The 20,109-nt window shown below is 49.0% G+C and overlaps 3 protein-coding genes across 5 annotated transcripts in view; 2 read left to right on the forward strand and 1 right to left on the reverse strand.

Moving 5' to 3' along the window:
- Positions 1 to 5,101, forward strand: part of arhgap11a (Rho GTPase activating protein 11A) — a 7,022-nt gene extending 1,921 nt beyond the window's left edge. For 2 of the 3 annotated variants that reach the window (XM_084682134.1, XM_084682152.1), the window contains 8 exons: positions 76 to 239; positions 554 to 688; positions 876 to 950; positions 1,376 to 1,549; positions 1,661 to 1,787; positions 1,938 to 2,046; positions 2,800 to 2,926; positions 3,010 to 5,101. In XM_084682134.1, the coding sequence (XP_084538260.1) occupies positions 76 to 239; positions 554 to 688; positions 876 to 950; positions 1,376 to 1,549; positions 1,661 to 1,787; positions 1,938 to 2,046; positions 2,800 to 2,926; positions 3,010 to 4,475 (2,377 nt within the window). In that variant the 3' untranslated portion in view covers positions 4,476 to 5,101. The remainder of the gene's footprint in view (positions 1 to 75; positions 240 to 553; positions 689 to 875; positions 951 to 1,375; positions 1,550 to 1,660; positions 1,788 to 1,937; positions 2,047 to 2,799; positions 2,927 to 3,009) is intronic. The other variant, XM_084682145.1, reaches the window with a different exon arrangement.
- Positions 5,102 to 7,194: 2,093 nt separating this feature from the next.
- grem1b (gremlin 1b) lies at positions 7,195 to 9,339 on the forward strand. Its single transcript, XM_084682179.1, has 2 exons — positions 7,195 to 7,415; positions 8,120 to 9,339. Exon 2 carries the CDS (start codon positions 8,121 to 8,123, stop codon positions 8,670 to 8,672), a length of 552 nt encoding a protein of 183 aa, XP_084538305.1. The 5' UTR covers positions 7,195 to 7,415; position 8,120; the 3' UTR covers positions 8,673 to 9,339.
- A 658-nt stretch (positions 9,340 to 9,997) lies between these two features.
- The window catches only part of LOC146300256 (formin-1), a 58,592-nt gene continuing 48,480 nt past the window's right edge, over positions 9,998 to 20,109 (reverse strand). The window contains 4 exon segments of the mRNA XM_084682166.1: positions 9,998 to 12,121; positions 12,547 to 12,628; positions 15,125 to 15,274; positions 19,044 to 19,095. Coding sequence (XP_084538292.1) covers positions 12,077 to 12,121; positions 12,547 to 12,628; positions 15,125 to 15,274; positions 19,044 to 19,095 — 329 coding nt within the window. The 3' untranslated portion in view covers positions 9,998 to 12,076.

The raw sequence follows: 20,109 nt of genomic DNA on the forward strand, positions 1-20,109 counted from the left end.
CCTCTATTCTTCTTTACTGTCTAATGGAATCGTCGCTTTTAGGTGCTCATTTTCTGTGGTCAACTTTGTCTCCAGGAGTGCAGCCAATAAGATGGACAGCAGCAACCTGTCTGTGATTCTGGCTCCTAACCTGCTGCACGCAGGAGACGGGACTGAGAAGATGAACGCCAGCACAGAGAAGCGTCTCAGGCTGCAGGCGGCCGTGGTCCTCTGCCTGATCGAGAACGCCCAGGACGTTGGTACTGAGCTACCTCACGCCACCTCTTGTTGTTGAGCAGCAAAATAACCTTTTACTGATTTGTGAATGACGTCATGTTTGCCTTTCTTAGCTGTCTAGCGTTTCAAATGTTTAAGTAGTAAGAACTTCTTAAGAAGTAAGCCATTTGAGCTTTAACTCTACTTGGTACATCTAGAGATCTAAAGGTCAATGCAATTGAAATTGTGTAATTTAGCGAAATTTCAGAGAGCCAGTAGCGACTTTTGGTGAGATAATTTTGTCTAAACTGCGTGTTGGTCACTGCTCAGGGCTTAGATGTGTCTGTGTGTCTGGTAGGAGTGGTTCCAGGGTTTCTGATGGAGAAGGTTCCGGCCATGTTGGGCTGTGAGCTTCTCTCTCCCTCCCTTGAGGAACCTGAGGAGCTGGACTCAAACTCGGGGATGAAGAGGAGACGCAGGCGAAGCTTGGGAGGTGAGATTCCACCTGCTGTACATGTAGAGGGACCTGTTTTCCCGGTGGCTTACCTGCTACAATGAGAGGTTATTCTTACAGTTCTGGAGAATGTGTGTGTGTGTGTTGGCTATACTGGGGGAGGATCTATACAGAATGAAGGCAGTTTAGTTGAATGTGAATGTTCTGGTTTGCTCTCGTGTTGCAGATATGGTCAGTGGAGCTCTGAATAAGTTAAAAACTAGTAGAACCCCCACTCACAGCCCGCTGTCAGACAGATGTGGTAGGTATCCAGGTTAGCTACCGCCTCTCCAGACCTGTTAGAGCAGGAAAACCACCAAGCCCATTCATTCCATCAAGCTTGCATCATGATCAGCTGCTTGACTTTCACAGAGAAATGCAACCCCCCTTTTAATCTCTTCAGATTGGCTTTATGTGCTTGTAGATTTTTGTTGCAGTACAGATGTACCTGTTTCGTACCAGCAGAAATGTTTTCTCTGGCTATTTGAATGAAGGTGCCTGTGATGCTTCATAGGAGACTGATCTTCTGCCTGTGATGCTTGTCATTGACTCTAATCCTTTCCTTAATTACAAATCCTGAGAATCCATGCTCATGACTTCAATGAATTTGGTGCTGAATGATTTTCCAATGAGTTTGTGGGGGTCCTGCCTAATCCGCCCCTCTGATCCTAAACCCGCTGTCCCCAGTCTTCTCCTCCGCCACCCCTGTGATCATGACGCCAAACATCAAACGAAAGCTCCCGTTGGAGGCTGGCCACAGCTACGGCTTCTCCAACAAGAAGCGGAGATCCATCAAAAAGACTCTGGGTATAGAGTTACTGCCCAACACTCTGTTTGGGGGCCTGTCTACTCCTGCTCCAGGTAGAGCTGGACCTTATCTGACCTGGATAAGCTCACTGTTACTGCTTCCATCTAGTCTTCTGCTGGGGTTCGTTTCTCAGACGTTTCCCTTGTTCCTGTTTTCATCTTCAGATCCTAGTGTATCGACCATGAATATTTCCCAGAATCCTCTGGCTTCAGCTGGGCCAGCCAATCGGCAGACAGCTAGCTCTGGGCGGAGAAGGAGCAGGAGGCTGAGTAACAGACATGCTGTCAGCCGGTACGTAGGGCCACCTCCACCAGACCCCAACACACCCCCTCTGCTCCACCTCCACCAGACCCCAACACACACCCCCTGCCCCACCAGACCCCAACACACCCCCTCTGCTCCAGCGCTTGCTGAGTCACCAGTTGTGTGTTTGTCTTCCAGAGTGGACTCCGGGAAAGCTGGTTGCTTTTCTCCCAAAGTCACCAAGAAAGAGGCAGTCCGCAAATCCCTCCGCCTGCGCTTCAGTTTGGGCCGCAGCAGCCGAGACACTGTAAGTGCAGCCAGCCTCTACTGAGCTCACCTGCTTTAGCTGTCTGAGCAAAGGGTCACTACAGCCTCACTGCGCTTTAACCGTATTAATCAGAATGAATCGTTGATATGGAAGACTCTGCAGTACTAGGTCACAGGGGAACTTTGGTTATGGTGCTGTAAGAATGTTCTAATCTTACAAGTATGTTTTACAATCATTTGCATGATTGTTTTTAACTTTGAGCCTATTTGTAAAATTGTTGGCAACTTGGGCACTTTATATAGAGGTCTACTTATTGATGATGGTTGATCTGGGTTTAGGACATTTTAGCATGTAATTCCTCAAATCTTCTGTGTTTTTATAAGCTAGAAATATCAATTAATCCTATTTATTAGGATTTAATATATTAACTTTTGTGACATGTAATATATTTAACCTAATATATTTGCCCAAACTAAACATTTTTGGGGGTACTTTGGAATATGTTGCTGAAGTGGGTCATTTATGTATATTTGCTACTTAATAAAATTTATACTGAGCAAAGACATGAGTCCATGATCAAATTTCTTCTGAGTTACTAACTTAATAACACTCTGAAGAATATTTACCCTTGAACTCATTTACATTTAATTTAGTCTCATTTGATTAACTCAATAAAATTAATAAGATTAAAACACATGTAATGTCCAGACTGAAGTGTAAGCCTTACCCCTAATGCAGGTGTAACGCGTAGAAGCCTTCATCTTAGTTTCATGTCATGTCCTGCTGCATCAGGGGTCAGAGGGCATCGGCCTGAGACTGGCCACGCAGGAGAGAACCAGCAGCATCTGCCCCAGAGTCCTAACGCCCAGACACCCAGCCCTCAGCTCCTCCGTGCCCAGGGCCAGCACCTCCTCCCGGGGTGAGTACCTCAGCTGACTGGGCACAGCGCACCAGGTCTGCTGACATGTGTCAGGTGAGTGAACTCCCCTCTGTGTTTCTCAGGCTCCAGGTTCATCAGTAAGTCTGAGGACAACCTCCTCACCCCGCAGTGTGAGGGTGGCTCCCAGCAGCCCTCCTGGAGCGTGGACACCCCGGACGCCCTGGGATTCAGCTCCTTCACCGACACCCCCATGAGCGTGTGTCTGAAGAGCAGTTACTACTCCTCAGAGCCAGCCATCGTCACCTCCAAGCCCCCAGCCATCGTCACCTCCAAGCCCCCTGCTGCAGCTGGACGGCCCCCGGAGCTGAGCAGCTCTTCCAGAGCAGAGAGCCCGGAGTGGCAGGCCTCCTTCTGCGAGGCCCGGGCCCCAACCGGCCCCACCCTGCTCAAGATCAGGAGGGCTTTCTCTGTGTCTGCGACGGACCTGCAGGGTGTCCGAGCAGAGCACAGCCCCCCTGCTGGAGGAACCAAGCCACAACCAACCAAGACCAGCCCCTGTCCTGGGCCAATGCCTCCTCCACCCCAGCCCTACACACCCACAGTTGTGATCCTGAACAAAGACTTCTCTGGTTTCCCAACCCCACAGAGAGCCCTGGCTGGTGACCAGAACATCACCTTTGGTCAGATGGAGATGGTCCGCTTGTCGCCCCTGCACATAGACAGCGCTCTGTTTGAGTTTGGGGTGGGTGTCAGTCCTGCAGAGCAGGCTGGTGACGGCCCCCTCCCCAGGGCGGGTGTTGAGAACTGTGTGGAAGAGGAGTCTAGAGAGGATCACAACAGCAGCAGGCTGATAGATGCTCTGGACATCCAGAGTCCGGCCCACTTCCAGCTGAGAGCCTCTTCTGGGTTCCAGTCCACCCCCTACAGAGCCTCAGGACTGGGGCTCCTCCACGACCGGAACTCCCCTCTACCCTCCGCCAAAGCTCTGCTGGTACCAGAGCCTGAGGACGGGGGCCTGCCAGGGGCTGGCAGCCCGCCGCCGCAGCACGCCTCCTCAGGCACGCTGGAGACACACAGACTACGAGTGGCAGAACACATCCAGCGCTTCAACAAGCTGACCCTGTACTCTCCCCAGGCCCAGGCTGCCATGATCCGCTCCCCGCTCAAGTTCCAGCGGACCCCCGTGCGCCAGTCTGTACGCAGGATCAACTCCCTGTTGGGGGAGCGGGGAGGCCCAGTGGGCAGGGCGGTCAGCCTGGAGGGGGCCCTGTCAGCTGGGCCTCAGCTCCAGCCCTGCCAGGGTCCAGACATGGGCATTTGGGTCGCCCAGGACCGAGTGCGTCCCAGCAGGAGCAGACCTCCAGTCCCTCCCACGGCCCCAAAGCCCAGGCCTGGGGCGCTGGGAGACCGCACCAACCAGCTGCTCTCCAGAGCAGAAGATGCCCCCTGCAGGAAGACGAGTGCAGGTGGAGGTCAGGGGTCAACCCTGCAGCTGCTGGGGAAGGAGGAGGCACGCTACAGAGGGTCCCCACGGCAACCACTGAATGACGGCAGGCTGCTGTCTGCCACCAAACCGATAGATCTGTAGTAAAAAAACACAACATCCAACTTCCTGTTGGCTCTTCCTGTCACTATGCAGGTCCCAGTCTGACCGTAACCCCGAACCCTCCCTTCACAATGACTCAGGGGTTTAACTTATTTTGATTCCTAGTTGCTGTTCTCAGAGAGGTTGTGCTGGCTGGGCTGAATGAGTAGCCGTCCTCTGATGGTGCCTTTGCCTGTTTAGTCTGATACTCCTGTGTTGGTCTGAGAGGAGCTTTGCACATTGTGACACATCAGTGTAAAGGAATGAGTGTTGGGTAGTTATTAGATTAGTGCAAGCCAAATGACGTACGGTTGGGTGTATGGCTGGAATTGTTTTACATATATTGGTATTTATCTTATTCCTGATTTGGTCATAGAAAAAAGAATACAAATGTGTTTTGCAGGGTGGAAAAAAGTACGAAATGTAATTTTTTGATCAAGGGCTGTTTTGGTTTCTTTGTTAGGGTTTTAAAGATCAAGGCACCTTTTGTAGGTTTATGAATAAGTCTACGTTCATACAGTATTGATGTTCCCCTAATTGTCCTGCTGTCCTTTGATTTCAAAACCTGTAGTGAATTTTTTGTAAGTTGAATGTCTGTTCTAAAACCAATAAATACCAAATTTTCGACACATTTTGGTTCACTTTACTGCATCAGTCAGACCAACTGGGAGTTCTGAAGGTGAGCCAACACTTGTAGTTGCAGTTTGCCTCCACAAGGGGGAGTCCTAGATTCAGTCTCGTGTCTAAACATCCAAGTTCAGCTTTTTCTACAGCAGCTCTGTTTCAAGGCCAGGGTTGTGGAGTATCTTCCACCAGCAGACCTATACTGCTGCTGCTGATAAGGATACAGGCCAGAAGGTCATTTGGTAAGGGTCACACAATGTTGGTCCCTTGGTTGAAATCAATTCAGAAGGCCTATATTAAATGCTTTTAGTATTATGATCTTAATGCATCTCATTGATAAATGAGAAATAATGAATTGTGTCAACTGGAAATAAAATGGATATGAATTGGATGTAACAGTTTTCTTGTAGTGAACAGACGGATTCAGTGTCCAGGCACTATTAAACCACAACAGAACTTTACCGTGCAGACTATGCATAAAACCAGTTACATGTTCGTTAGTCTGTCTGGAGAGCTTTTTCTTTTTTTTTGCATTATGTTGACATCGCGGGGAATTCTGTAGGCTAGACAGCTACCGCGACCATGTGCCAAACAGATGGGCAGTGGGCCTAAAAATAATCCAGGACTCAAGGTACTGACTGGAAATACGCAGGATATACGGTGTTAGAGCTAACATGCAAGGTCAGTGTATTTTTACTTTGCTATTAATTTAAAATAGATGTAGGTTCAAATAACCTCCATGAAGCTAGTTGACAAGAACAATTTAAAACCAAAAATGTTACCATAGTGCAGCCGGTAAATCCTTGTCGTTTTAATATTTTGACATTTTATGTCATTTGGCTATAGCAACCTACTGTTTGACAACAACAAAAACTTTCATAGTCTGGAGACTAACACTTGGAACTTTCTTTCCAAGTGTCAATTTTCATAGATTCCGTACGGAAGAAAGTTAATTTATGTCTTTTGCCAAGAATGTGTGAGCTTAATGTCTGCCTATTGAAAAATGCATTCCTAGAGCACATTAGTATAAACAGATTATAAACAGTTTAGACGATTCACTTTGTAGATTTTGAAATAATAGGCTAACATGCATCAAATTATGATATCCACTGTGCAGGAATCGGACACAATTCCTTGACATAGGCCCGCACTAATGACTAAATTCAAATGCTTATTCCAGATAAGGAGAAAATATCTCGGCTTCTCTTCAAAATTGGTCTAAAAACTTCAGTGCCGTCGGGATTCCTAACACGTTTCTTTAAAAGTAGCCTATGCCTTTAAATGCGGGTCTTAAATTATTCCGTTCATTAACTCAATGAAAGGATAGCCTACTCATTGTTTGTGAGAAAATTTGACATTTTGCTCAACTTTAAGGATTGTAGGTTTAAAAGTTTACCATGCTGTCTAAAGACCTCATACTTTTTCGTTTCTGTCATACACAGATTTTATTTTGTAGGTTTGATATATTTCTTTAATATATGGCTGTATCCAATAGGCTACTGCAACTAAATAAATGTAACGTTTCCAGGCAGTTGATATTCATTAACATGGTCCCACGGGGCTGGTTGTGATGCGAAATGGAAATTATAAATGGTCCAGATTGTCCAAATAGACCTAAGTAAATTGTTTATTTACGAAATGTATTTTGTAAAACAATTATTCCTAAACATTTCCGAAATTCCCTTTTCTGTGCATGTGGCCTTGAAGCTTGTGAGCTCAAATCTGGATCATTCAACAGCACGGAAACAACGCTCATTATAGCAGTCAGGTGTCACGGGCTCCATAGGCTAGGCCCAATTTAGAAGCTAATTAGGAATAACCTTGTATATATGTAGGCGGCAAGTTGGGAAATACTATTTAATAAGCATTTCTTAAAAAAAATTATTAACAAACGTTTATTACGAAAACGTATATACACCTAATCTTTGACATGCAACACCACAATGTGTGCCCAACGGAGCAAAGATCCCGTATCCACCAGATCCACAGCTATCCCCTGGTTGTCTGTTTTCTAAAGCGAGTTCAAGAAAGTGTTGAGGGGGCGGATAGTTTTCATTTCCCCTTCATTGTGCTCAGCCAATAATGTAGAAGGATGTGTTGTGCACATCTCAGCTGGCAGACGTTTAAAAGAGAGACAGTCCGGCGCTGCAGCAGTGTGTATTCAACCACAGCCTCTGTCTATGGAATCATTAACCACTGCAGACTCTCATCACCGCGCGCCTTCATTGCAGTACAGTCCATCCCATTAGCACCCTCGCGCCTCTAGACACCTCAGAGAAGACCCACCAGAGAACCTTTCACTCGTGGACATTTTGACAGGTGAGTGAATTTGACTGTTTTTACAGTTCCTGTAGCCTACCTTCCATAAGAACGTGCTTTTAAAAATTATCCTCGTTCCTTTAGAAGTGTATTTCGTTGTATATATACCTTTCTCTACCCTATCGGATGATTCTTTACAAAATATGAAGGCTAACCTTCAATATGAACATGAACAAGAATTCTTGTTAAGGCATACTGTCAGGGGCGTCGTTAGACCCTTTTTACTGGGGCACGTGCCCCAGTATAAATTTGTTGTGTCCCAGTAAAATCTAAAGTTTGAGTTTTAACAATTTACATATGAATAGGGGCCTGTGCCCCAGTACAATTTTATCTCTAACAACGCCACTGCTTACTGTTAAAATTAACATGAACACGAAGGTCGAAGTTTCCAACCACATGACATCACTTCAAACGCTTTACACAGGCTCGTGCCATTATTTGGCTGCTCTCAATCAGTTACGGTTTGGCTCGCGCCTGCATTGACGTCTAAAGTATTTAATCTCACCTAGTGTAGAGTTTCTATACATATTTGTTTACTGCTTCTATTTCATCACTGAAAATAATGCTTAGGTAAGTCAATACAATGGTCTTCTATAAACAATTGCATGCCGAGACAACCATGCGTATTTACGCAGTGTAATGACTGACCTACGTAGCATTGTATTAGAAATATTGTATCATGAATATTCTCTTCCTTTTCCAAGGATGGCAAATTCAGCGCGTGTCCTCTGTGGTATGGTTTTCATCATGGGGTTGCTATCATCTCCCGTGGATTCCAAAAGGAACCGAGGCTCACAAGGCGCCATCCCTCATCCAGACAAAAACAACCCAAACGAATCGGAGCAGCAGCCCCAGCCACCACAGGCGGGCTCAGGTTCCCGGGGGCGGGGGAAGAGCTCCGCCGCGCCGGCCGAGGAGGTTCTGGAGTCCAGCCAGGAAGCGTTACACGTCACGGAGCGCCGCTATCTAAAACGGGACTGGTGCAAGACCCAGCCCCTCAAACAGACGATCCACGAGGAGGGCTGCATCAGCCGCACCATCATCAACAGGTTCTGCTATGGACAGTGTAACTCGTTTTACATCCCCAGACATGTGCGGAGGGAGGAAGGGGCTTTCCAGTCCTGTTCGTTCTGCAAGCCGAAGCAGTTTACCACCATGACATTTACTCTGAACTGTCCAGACCAGCAGCCTTCCACCAAGAAGAAGCGTATCCAGCGCGTGAAGCAGTGTCGCTGTATATCCATAGACCTGGACTAGGCACAGGTACTGATTAGTCTTCATTGAAATGGTCAGTCTTGGCCTGATCATAAATCAACCAGTAAACTATTGAAACCAAGGAAATTATCAATTTGCTAAACCTCAAAGATCACATTTACCCGCACGGGGATGAAGCGCCATAGCAGTGGACCGCTAACCCATTGTCCATCGTTGATACCGGACTTTAGTTAACAAATTCTGCTTAATCAAATATTTCGTATTGTGTCCTCACATCAAGCTAATTATATTCGTGGCTATAGCAACCGTGCACGTCTTGATCACAACATGCTGTCCATTGCCTTGTCTCACCTCCAAATACGTTTGAATTTCTGTTCACAAGATCCTGCTTTTACTCTTTTGGATGAATTCAACAAACAGCCTACAACACACAATGTAGGTTTGATACGTTTCTATATCTGAGGTACTGAGTTTCCACTGTGTGGAATGTGAGGGAGACGGAGGGCTTATTTGATAATGAGATGCCAAAGACATTTCATTCATATTTTCTGTGAATCTCCACCCAGTAGTTTCAGTGGAGATTTTGTAAACGTAGGCCAATGGGCTCGTTTGATTCTATAAATAGATACAATAAAAGATTAGTTAAAATGTTTGCTGTACAGAGTTTGTTTAAAATGTTTAAGATGGAAACAATAAATATGTACAATGTTAACCTAATACTTTGTCTACATTGTGTATGCAGGTTTTAAGAAGCGTAGGTTGTCCAATTGCCAAAATAAACTCGACATAATGGTCTTTTGTAAACCTTTGTTAGTTAAAGCAAGCCAAAATCAGTGCATGCATGGGTAAATGGACAGTAAAGTAAATGATTTCATAAATTGCTAAGACTATGTTCATGTACTGTGTTCTGCATCAGGCTGATGCGGAACACAACATGAAACATCTTTCAGCGATGTGGCCTCTTCTTGCTCGGAGCCAAACTCTCGCTGAGACTTTTGTTTCTTAAACCAATGATTTGTTTCATTGTAAAACTACGGTCATTTACGACGAAAGACCGCAAGAATCGCTATTTTACCGTTTGTTTACAAATTTAAATAAGATTATGCAACTGTATATACGGCTTATTTTGAGGTTGGAAATCTTGATCTTAATTTAAATTCAAGTTAAACTTGAACTGCGTGTGTATGATGTTCAGAGAACCGAACCTTTCAATCCAATCAACCTCGTGCTCAACCACAGTCTCATTGGCGTTACTCTGTAGCATGCATAAAGCAAGCCTCTTATTTTGTATCCTAGAAACCGATGTTCTAAATGATAAATTAAGGGCGATTTACATCTAGCAAAGGAATGTAATAATCACTCGAGTCTTTGTAATTAACATTTTATTTTGGATACTGTATCGTTACTGAGCTGAAAAGACGGATGTGAAGGTTTAAATAAGAGTCCGATCAAGGCCGCTCATCATGTTCAGCCTTAGGTGACTGAATCATTGACAGGTTTGCAGCGCAACACACTATGGAGCTACTAATATATAAAACAGTCATATGTGAGACAATGGGGAAGTTAAATTAATTGAATGATCCTATTCAATTTAGGAAAACGTATAAGGTAAACTTCACAACTGTTATGTTATGATTTGTAGTTTAATGGCACACTGAAAATATGGAAAGTAGAATTTCCATGCGTAAATGGAACAGAATACGCCAGTCTGAATGATGGAACTATTTAACATTAGTGGCCCTCAGCAGGATCCGTCAGTAGTAAGGTAAGTAGCTTGATGTTTCAAGCTACAGTTATGGCTTGAACTGATATGCACAATAGTTTCCACTAACAATGTATAAAATGCTCCATGTAGATCTATGAACAGACCATGTTGTACCTAGACAGATCATTGCTTTAAGTAAAGTATAGATAAATATCATTTATAAAGCAACCATCACCATGTAGCATTAGTGATATCAGTAAGAATCTTTCACCCAAACCAAGCAATTTCATGCAACTTCCTTACATTTCTAAATCAAATACTAAAATACAGCCTCGACAACCAAAACAATACAATTATTTTGGGATAAAATAAATCTTTGATGTACATAATATATGACCACACTAGAGGTTTATCCCTCTCATTACGCGTTAGTCATTAAGCATTTCCAGACCAATAAAAGGGTCAAAAATATTTTGTTCTTACAGCTTTTACTCTAAAATGGATGATGCCTTTTCCATTACACATTGTAACTTACCCATCATCAAACCTGGGAAACCAAATGATTGCATAGTAGTAGAAACTGATGTGAAAAGTGCTAACACTTGATAGAGGAGCATCCAGCCAATCCTAAGGGAGGCTGGTAAACACGTACTACAGCTCTTACAAGCGGGAAAGTGCTTAGGGTAGTGACAGACAGTACATATGTCATGAACAACATTCATTATTAAGAACTAACTATTCTATACACTTCTTAAATTTACGGGAGCTCTCTAGGCTAGATATAGCGGGTCCTTTGTTGTGTGTGTGTGTGTGCACGCGTGCGTGTTAAGGAGGGAGGGGGGGGGGGGTTTGAAGTCTTGACTTCTCCCTCACCCAGAAGAGGTCAGTCTGGTACAGTCAAACATTGTACCACACCCAACCCACACACATGACACACACACACTCATACCCACCACACCACAATTTCACACCGACACCCAACACACACTCAACATTAAGACCACCCAATCAAGTGTGTGTTCCTTACGTTAAAATACTTTAACAACTGAGCCCTGCTCGTATCAACATGTAATGCAAGACTCCACTAAAGCTCCTCTCTGGAGTCATGGATATTACTTCCATCATTCCAAACCCCTGTTTTCCTTTGTCTTTCTGTCTGTCTGTCATTATGACATCTCCTCTGAGCAAACCATCCCCTGGTGGCAACCTCACAGAGCTCTACAACCTGGACACCTGCATGCTGCGACGTACAGCATGCTGTAACACTGGACCAGATCTCTTGTCTCACAGGAAGGCTGGAGCACCCAGCCAAGAGTCATCACTGTGACAGCTGCTCTGTCGAGGACTGGAAGAGGGCCGGTCAAGTGTTCAAAAGTGGATGTGGGCCCTAGTGGACCAGGACACCCTCCAGGGGCCCAGGAACAGGACCTTCTCAGGGGGGCACTGGGGCAACAGGAGGTATGGTGTGTGAGGCAGGAAGCATGGTGTGTGAGGCAGGAAGCATGGTGTGTGAGGCAGGAGGCATGGTGTGTGAGGCAGGAGGCATGGTGTGTGAGGCAGGAGGCATGGTGTGTGAGGCAGGAGGCATGGTGTGTGAGGCAGGAGGCATGGTGTGTGAGGCAGGAGGCATGGTGTGTGAGGCAGGAGGCATGGTGTGTGAGGCAGGAGGTAAAGGGGAGAGGGATGAAGCCAGACTCTCATCTGCCACATCTTCTCCTTCAGTTGTCTCTTTCTCAGGCTCTCAGCTGGAGGTCACGCCTGCTTCCTTCTGGCGCAGCCTCTCTTTCTGTGGGACACGGAGGGAGGGTGTCAGGGGAGCTGGCTCGTGTGGGTGACATGTTTTAAGTAGGGATGCACCGAATCCAGGATTTGGTTTCGGATTTGGCCGAATATTGGGCTTTGGATCTGGCAGAACCTTAGAATTTTTTTCTACCTAATCCAAAACCTACGCTTGCACTGTGCGCGCTACGCAGGCATAACTTTGCCTATTCTTTTTTTTTTACAGTAAAAAATAAATAAATACAAAAATACACTCCTGTGGACATTGTTTACTTCATTCATGTGTTTACTGTGTTAATGGACTGAGGATGGGAGGAAGATTCGGTTTCGGACGAATCTTAACCAGTGGATTCGGTATTCGGCCGAACCCCAAAAATCTGGATTCGGTGCATCCCTAGTTTAAAGAGCCAGACTAACCAGCTCAGATCTTACCAAACTGTTGGCATTAATTTTCTTGGTTTCAACCCTCTTCTCAGCTGTGATCTTCTTGATGTTCTCCTGAGCTTCCTTCAACCTGGGAGAACAACAAGAACCACTTAACTCATGAGGACAAACATCTCTTTGCTGTGTCAGTGTATCATCCATGCAGTTGTCTCAACTGTTGTAGTGTTTTTGGAGAACCAAACATATATTCAGCTTGACAGCAGCTGTTTATCACAGTCTCCATCACGGGCCTGAGGTGCATCACTAACACCATCTCTCGAGCAGTCCCACAGTGAACAAGCCACTAGTTAAGTAGGGGGAGGACAGTGGGTGGATGAGATAATGAGCTAGTTAAACACTTGTCTTTTATGGGTGTGAAAACAGTCCTTCAAATAAAGTTCATTGTACATAAACACAATCATTTGTGGCCGGTGCAGAGCATGATTGCCCAGTAAATAATTAAGAGAGAGCACATGGGTGCAAAAAGACACAAGGGAATCTCCTCCTAGAAGGGAGTGTTGCCGAGCGTTCAGAGCTAGCAGTAGGCTAGCAGTAGGCTAGCAGTAGGATAGCAGTAGGCTAGCAGTAGGCTAGCAGTAGGATAGCAGTAGGCTAGCAGTAGGCTAGCAGTAGGCTAGCAGTAGGCTAGCAGTAGGCTAGCAGTAGGCTAGCAGTAAGGCTGGCTGAACAGTCTGTTGGTTCCTCAGTCTTAACACCAACACAAATTAGTGTTGAGGTAGCTGTTCCTACAGTAGCTTGTTTGGTCTCATAAGTAGCTGAGACCTTCCAGGACAGGGGACAGGGACCAGGGGACAGGGATCAGGGGACAGGGATCAGGGGACAGAGATCAGGGGACAGGGATCAGGGGACAGGGATCAGGGGACAGGGACCAGGGACCAGGGGACAGGGATCAGGGGACAGGGGACAGGGATCAGGGGACAGGGATCAGGGGACAGGGATCAGGGGACAGAGATCAGGGGACAGGGATCAGGGGACAGAGATCAGGGGACAGGGATCAGGGGACAGGGATCAGGGGACAGAGATCAGGGGACAGAGATCAGGGGACAGGGATCAGGGGACAGGGGACAGGGATCAGGGGACAGAGATCAGGGGACAGAGATCAGGGGACAGGGATCAGGGGACAGGGATCAGGGGACAGGGATCAGGGGACAGGGATCAGGGGACAGGGATCAGGGGACAGGGATCAGGGGACAGAGATCAGGGATCAGGGGACAGGGATCAGGGGACAGGGATCAGGGGACAGAGATCAGGGGACAGGGATCAGGGGACAGGGATCAGGGGACAGAGATCAGGGGACAGGGATCAGGTGACAGGGATCAGGGGACAGGGATCAGGGGACAGGGATCAGGGGACAGGGGACAGGGATCAGGGGACAGGGATCAGGGGACAGGGATCAGGGGACAGAGATCAGGGGACAGGGATCAGGGGACAGGGATCAGGGGACAGAGATCAGGGGACAGAGATCAGGGGACAGGGATCAGGGGACAGGGATCAGGGGACAGGGATCAGGGGACAGGGGACAGGGATCAGGGGACAGGGATCAGGGGACAGAGATCAGGGGACAGGGATCAGGGGACAGGGATCAGGGGACAGAGATCAGGGGACAGAGATCAGGGGACAGGGATCAGGGGACAGGGATCAGGGGACAGGGATCAGGGGACAGGGGACAGGGATCAGGGGACAGGGATCAGGGGACAGGGATCAGGGGACAGAGATCAGGGGACAGGGATCAGGGGACAGGGATCAGGGGACAGGGGACAGGGATCAGGGGACAGAGATCAGGGGACAGGGATCAGGGGACAGGGATCAGGGGACAGGGGACAGGGATCAGGGGACAGGGATCAGGGGACAGAGATCAGGGGACAGGGATCAGGGGACAGAGATCAGGGGACAGGGATCAGGGGACAGAGATCAGGGGACAGGGATCAGGGGACAGAGATCAGGGGACAGGGATCAGGGGACAGGGATCAGGGGACAGGGGACAGGGATCAGGGGACAGGGATCAGGGGACAGGGGACAGGGATCAGGGGACAGGGATCAGGGGACAGGGATCAGGGGACAGAGATCAGGGGACAGGGATCAGGGGACAGAGATCAGGGGACAGGGATCAGGGGACAGAGATCAGGGGACAGGGATCAGGGGACAGGGATCAGGGGACAGGGGACAGGGGACAGGGATCAGGGGACAGAGATCAGGGGACAGAGATCAGGGGACAGGGATCAGGGATCAGGGGACAGGGATCAGGGGACAGAGATCAGGGGACAGGGATCAGGGATCAGGGGACAGGGGACAGGGATCAGGGGACAGGGATCAGGGGACAGGGATCAGGGGACAGAGATCAGGGGACAGGGATCAGGGGACAGGGATCAGGGGACAGGGATCAGGGGACAGGGATCAGGGGACAGGGATCAGGGGACAGGGACCAGGGGACAGGGGACAGGGATCAGGGATCAGGGGACAGGGGACAGGGATCAGGGGACAGGGATCAGGGGACAGGGGACAGGGATCAGGGGACAGAGATCAGGGGACAGGGATCAGGGGACAGGGACTGCAGCCTCCCACCCACCTCTCCTTGGAGATGTTCTTGTTCTCACGATTCCACGTGTTCTTGAAGTCACTGCAGAACTCGTACCACAGCATGAACACAAAGCTGGGAGCCACCTCCTTCTCCCCAGACTTGGGCTTCAGGCCAAAATAGCTCACCATGTCCTGGAAACTGTAGTGGGGGAAAGACAGAGACAGAGAGGAAGAGAGAGAGAAGGAGAGAGAGAAGAAGAGAAAGAAGGAGAGAGGGAGAAAGAGAAGGAGATAGATAGAAGGAGAGACAGAGATAAGGAGAAAGAAAGAGAAAGAGACGGAGAGTCAGAGAGCGTCCTGCTGGGTCACAGGGGAGCTGGTAGTAGAGGCTTCATTATCACACTGAGGAGGGGGGGACACACATCCCCCCAGTATTCAAATCTAGTCAAAATGTACCCCTCAATATATTGATATAAAAATATAAATTAAATATAAATGTTCTACGACAGGCAACCGCGCAAGCTGTCCGAAAACCTTAAAAGTTAATCCCATGTGTAAATTCATAAATTAAAAAAAAGGTTTTCAGTGGGGGACCCTGAGACTCCCCAGCAGATTTTGTCCTCCCCAATGTTAACTTCATGGCTACGGCCTTGGCCTGAACTAACTCAACTTGATTTCTCTGATTGTCAGGAGACATGAAGCGACTACACAATCTTCCTCCAGGACCCTGAGGCGAGCGAGGAAGATTGTGGCCGACTCCTCCCACCCTGGACACACTCTGCTTCAGTCACTCCCCTCTGGCAGAAGGCTGCGGACCATCAGGACCAAAACCTCACGCCACAAAAACAGTTTGTTCCCATCTGCTGCTGGCCTCTTCAAGAAGTCCAAGGGCTCACACTGACCCTAAACACATTGCAATTTGCACTAAACTACACAATTTGTATCTTTTATACTATTTGTATATTTTGTAATATTTATATTGTTTGTATTTTTATAGCCCATTGTAAATTATGGCTATTTCATAGTTTATTGTATATTTAATTTTTTATTTTAGTTTAATATATGCACCTTCCTGCCAAAGTAAATTCCTTGTCTGTGCAAACTTTCATGGCGATTAAAACCCTTTCTGATTCTGATTCTACTATGTTCCTGCACATCAGGTCTTGAACAACAAGGATGTAGCCTAGTGATGCTAGCTGGCCTGAAACCACTCCTTTCCAAAGTCCTTCACACTGCTAGGGATGGAGATGGGCATTAGGGGCTGGGGCTGGGCATTAGGGGCTGGGAATTAGGGGCTGGGCATTAGGGGCTAGGCATTAGGGGCTGGGCATTAGGGGCTGGGCATTAGGGGCTGGGTCTGGGCATTAGGGGCTGGGCATTAGGGCTGGGGCTGGGCATTAGGGGCTGGGCATTAGGGCCTGGGGCTGGGCATTAGGGGCTGGGCATTAGGGGCTGGGCATTAGGGGCTGGGCATTAGGGGCTGGGCATTAGGGGTTAGGGCTGGGCATTAGGGGCTGGGCATTAGGGGCTGGGGCTGGGCATTAGGGGTTAGGGCTGGGCATTAGGGGCTGGGCATTAGGGGCTGGGGCTGGGCATTAGGGGCTGGGCATTAGGAGCTGGGCATTAGGAGCTGGGCATTAGGGGCCAGCAGGGACATGGTGTCTATTGGCCTTATTAGCAGCAGGCAGTAAGAGAGCAGCATGTTTGGATCCCTCATGCAGGACAGATGTGAGAGCCCACACAGGACCTTCATCAGGAGCGTGTCACTTTTATGAGGTGTCTCCATGGGAACCTGAGATGCAGCAGCCCTCTGGGTGGACGGGCCGGAGGGTTCTTTTGATCAACCCTCTCCTGGTACAACACCTTCATTACACTGCTGTCACTCACAGGCAGCAGTGCGCAGCCCTATCACTGCAGCTACACGCAGGAGGGGGGGGGCTGAGCAAGAGGAGGAGAGAGAAACAGAGAGAGGTAGAGAAAGAAAGGTAAAGAAAAGGTAGCTGAGGAAGGGTGTTGGAATGATAGGAGACTCAGACACGTTTCTCTTGGCTTGAGGTTCGCAACATAAAACACGGCTGTGCAGCGTTGGTTTAAAGTTCCAAGCAATCAACATCTTAATTGTTTATAGATTCTATTTTCTAGCACCACAAGTCTCGCACAAACCCCTTTATGTGCTTTTGGTGATTTATTCTGGAATTGGGAGAGTTACGATTTAAAGCAAACAATTCTGGTCTCTATCTAAACAAGGAAAAATAATCTATTTGCTTTGTTTGTCCTTTCCAGTGTTTTTCCTGATATGAAATGTTCCAGATATGCCTTCGCTCTGACTCGGGCTCAGTGACTGCCAGTTGGCACCTTTAAGTTAATCTGATTAGCCGCCTCTCTTGCAGTGGCTCTTGGAAGTTTTCTCCATAAACCACACAAGATAAGGCAAGATACGAGCTGGAGCACGGACAGCAGTGTGCGTGTGTGTGTGTATGTGTGTGTGTGAGAGAGAGAGTTGCCTCCAGCTATCCCTCCAGTCCCAGCCTGGTCTGGAGGTCTGGGAGGCCTTGATCAACCAGCAATAATCACACAGCCCACTAGACACACTACCAGCAGTACTGCTGTGTGACGGCCCCTCTGCTGACTGCTGTGTGACGGCCCCTCTGCTGACTGCTGTGTGACGGCCCCTCTGCTGACTGCTGTGTGACGGCCCCTCTGCTGACTGCTGTGTGACGGCCCCTCTGCTGACTGCTGTGTGACGGGCCCCTCTGCTGACTGCTGTGTGACGGCCCCTCTGCTGACTGCTGTGTGACGGCCCCTCTGCTGACTGCTGTGTGACGGCCCCTCTGCTGACTGCTGTGTGACGGCCCCTCTGCTGACTGCTGTGTGACGGCCCCTCTGCTGACTGCTGTGTGACGGCCCCTCTGCTGACTGCTGTGTGACGGCCCCTCTGCTGACTGCTGTGTGACGGCCCCTCTGCTGACTGCTGTGTGACGGCCCCTCTGCTGACTGCTGTGTGACGGGCCCTCTGCTGACTGCTGTGTGACGGGCCCTCTGCTGACTGCTGTGTGACGGGCCCCTCTGCTGACTGCTGTGTGACGGGCCCCTCTGCTGACTGCTGTGTGACGGCCCCTCTGCTGACTGCTGTGTGACGGCCCCTCTGCTGACTGCTGTGTGACGGCCCCTCTGCTGACTGCTGTGTGACGGCCCCTCTGCTGACTGCTGTGTGACGGCCCCTCTGCTGACTGCTGTGTGACGGCCCCTCTGCTGACTGCTGTGTGACGGCCCCTCTGCTGACTGCTGTGTGACGGGCCCCTCTGCTGACTGCTGTGTGACGGCCCCTCTGCTGACTGTGAGAGACAGAGTGATGGAAACTAGCATCCATAACACTTGGCAGTCTTCCCTCCTGTGTGCCAGCAGGCTCCAGGGAGACACTAGAGCATCTCAGAGGTATGCAAACAGTTCACACAACACTGTACTTTCAATGCTAACACACACACACACACACACACACACACACACACACACACACACACTGGGATCATGACGTGTTGGTGGCGTGTTACTGCACCCGACAACATCAAGTCTCTCCTCCAGCCTTACACCCCCACCCGCCACCAAAGTCTTCTTCCGACAACCATCCGGTCGTCCCACCGCTCAAGAGCGCCTGGTCCCAACACAAGCTCTTCTCCTGTCTGACCCCCCAATGGTGGAATCAACTTCCCACCTCCATCAGAGACACTGACTGTCTCTCCACCTTCAAGAAAAGGCTCAATACGCACTTGTTCTGGGAGTACAACGGCACTTAGGAATGATTGGCTGGACCTGATGTTAGTTTCTGCTTCATGTTTGTACTTGTAATGTTTGTGGCTATCTCGTTGTTATGATCAGTGACCTATGCACTTGTGTTAAACTCTCTCTCGGAAGTCGCTTTGGATTAAAGCGTCTGCTAAATGCGTAAATGTAAATGTTAGCCGTGTTACCTCTGCTGGGCGGCCGCGAGGCGGGTGTCCGCGGCTGCGTGGTCCTTCTGACCTGCAACACAAACGACAGGAACGACATGAGGCATTGTGGGAACAGTAGTTCTGAGGTGAGGCATTGTGGGAACAGTAGTTCTGAGGTGAGGCATTGTGGGAACAGTAGTTCTGAGGTGAGGCATTGTGGGAACAGTAGTTCTGAGGTGAGGCATTGTGGGAACAGTAGTTCTGAGGTGAGGCATTGTGGGAACAGTAGTTCTGAGGTGAGGCATTGTGGGAACAGTAGTTCTGAGGTGAGGCATTGTGGGAACAGTAGTTCTGAGGTGACAGCACGTCCACAACAGGGTGGAGGCGGATGCTGGGAGTAGCCCGGTGGGGGCGCTGGGATCACAGGTCTGGTAAAGGTGTGTGTGAGGTAGAGTTGTGTGTGAGGTAAAGGTGTAGGGTTGTGGAGGTGTGTGCAGGGATGAGTAGAGGTGTGTGTGGAGGGGTGTGGAGGGGTGTGGAGGGGTGTAGAGGTGTGTGTGGAGGGGTGTAGAGGTGTGTGTGGAGGTGTGTGTGGAGGTGTGTGTGGAGGTGTGCTGAGGGGTGTGTGGAGGGGTGTGGAGAGGGGTGTGGGGAGGGGTGTGTGGAGGGGTGTGTGGAGGGGTGTGTGGAGGGGTGTGGAGGTGTGTGTGGAGGTGTGTGTGGAGGTGTGTGTGGAGGGGTGTGGAGGTGTGTGTGGAGGTGTGTGTGGAGGTGTGTGTGGAGGTGTGTGTGGAGGGGTGTGGAGGGGTGTGGAGGTGTGTGTGGAGGTGTGTGGATGTGTGTGGAGGTGTGTGTGGAGGTGTGCTGAGGGGTGTGTGGAGGGGTGTGGAGGGGTGTGGAGGGGTGTGTGGAGGTGTGTGGAGGTGTGTGGAGGTGTGTGGAGGTGTGTGGAGGTGTGTGGGGAGGTGTGTGTGGAGGGGTGTGGATGTGTGTGTGGAGGTGTGTGTGGAGGTGTGTGTGGAGGTGTGTGTGGAGGTGTGCTGAGGGGTGTGGAGGTGTGTGTGGAGGTGTGTGGAGGTGTGTGGAGGTGTGCTGAGGGGTGTGT

This window comes from Hypomesus nipponensis, chromosome 3, assembly GCF_054491055.1.
Source record: "Hypomesus nipponensis isolate SF chromosome 3, ASM5449105v1, whole genome shotgun sequence".
Classification (NCBI taxonomy): Eukaryota; Metazoa; Chordata; class Actinopteri; order Osmeriformes; family Osmeridae; genus Hypomesus; species Hypomesus nipponensis.

What these genes read in the sequence shown, in the direction of transcription:
- grem1b (XM_084682179.1), top strand. Translation starts at nt 8,121, where the DNA reads ATGGCAAATTCAGCGCGTGTCCTCTGTGGTATGGTTTTCATCATGGGG.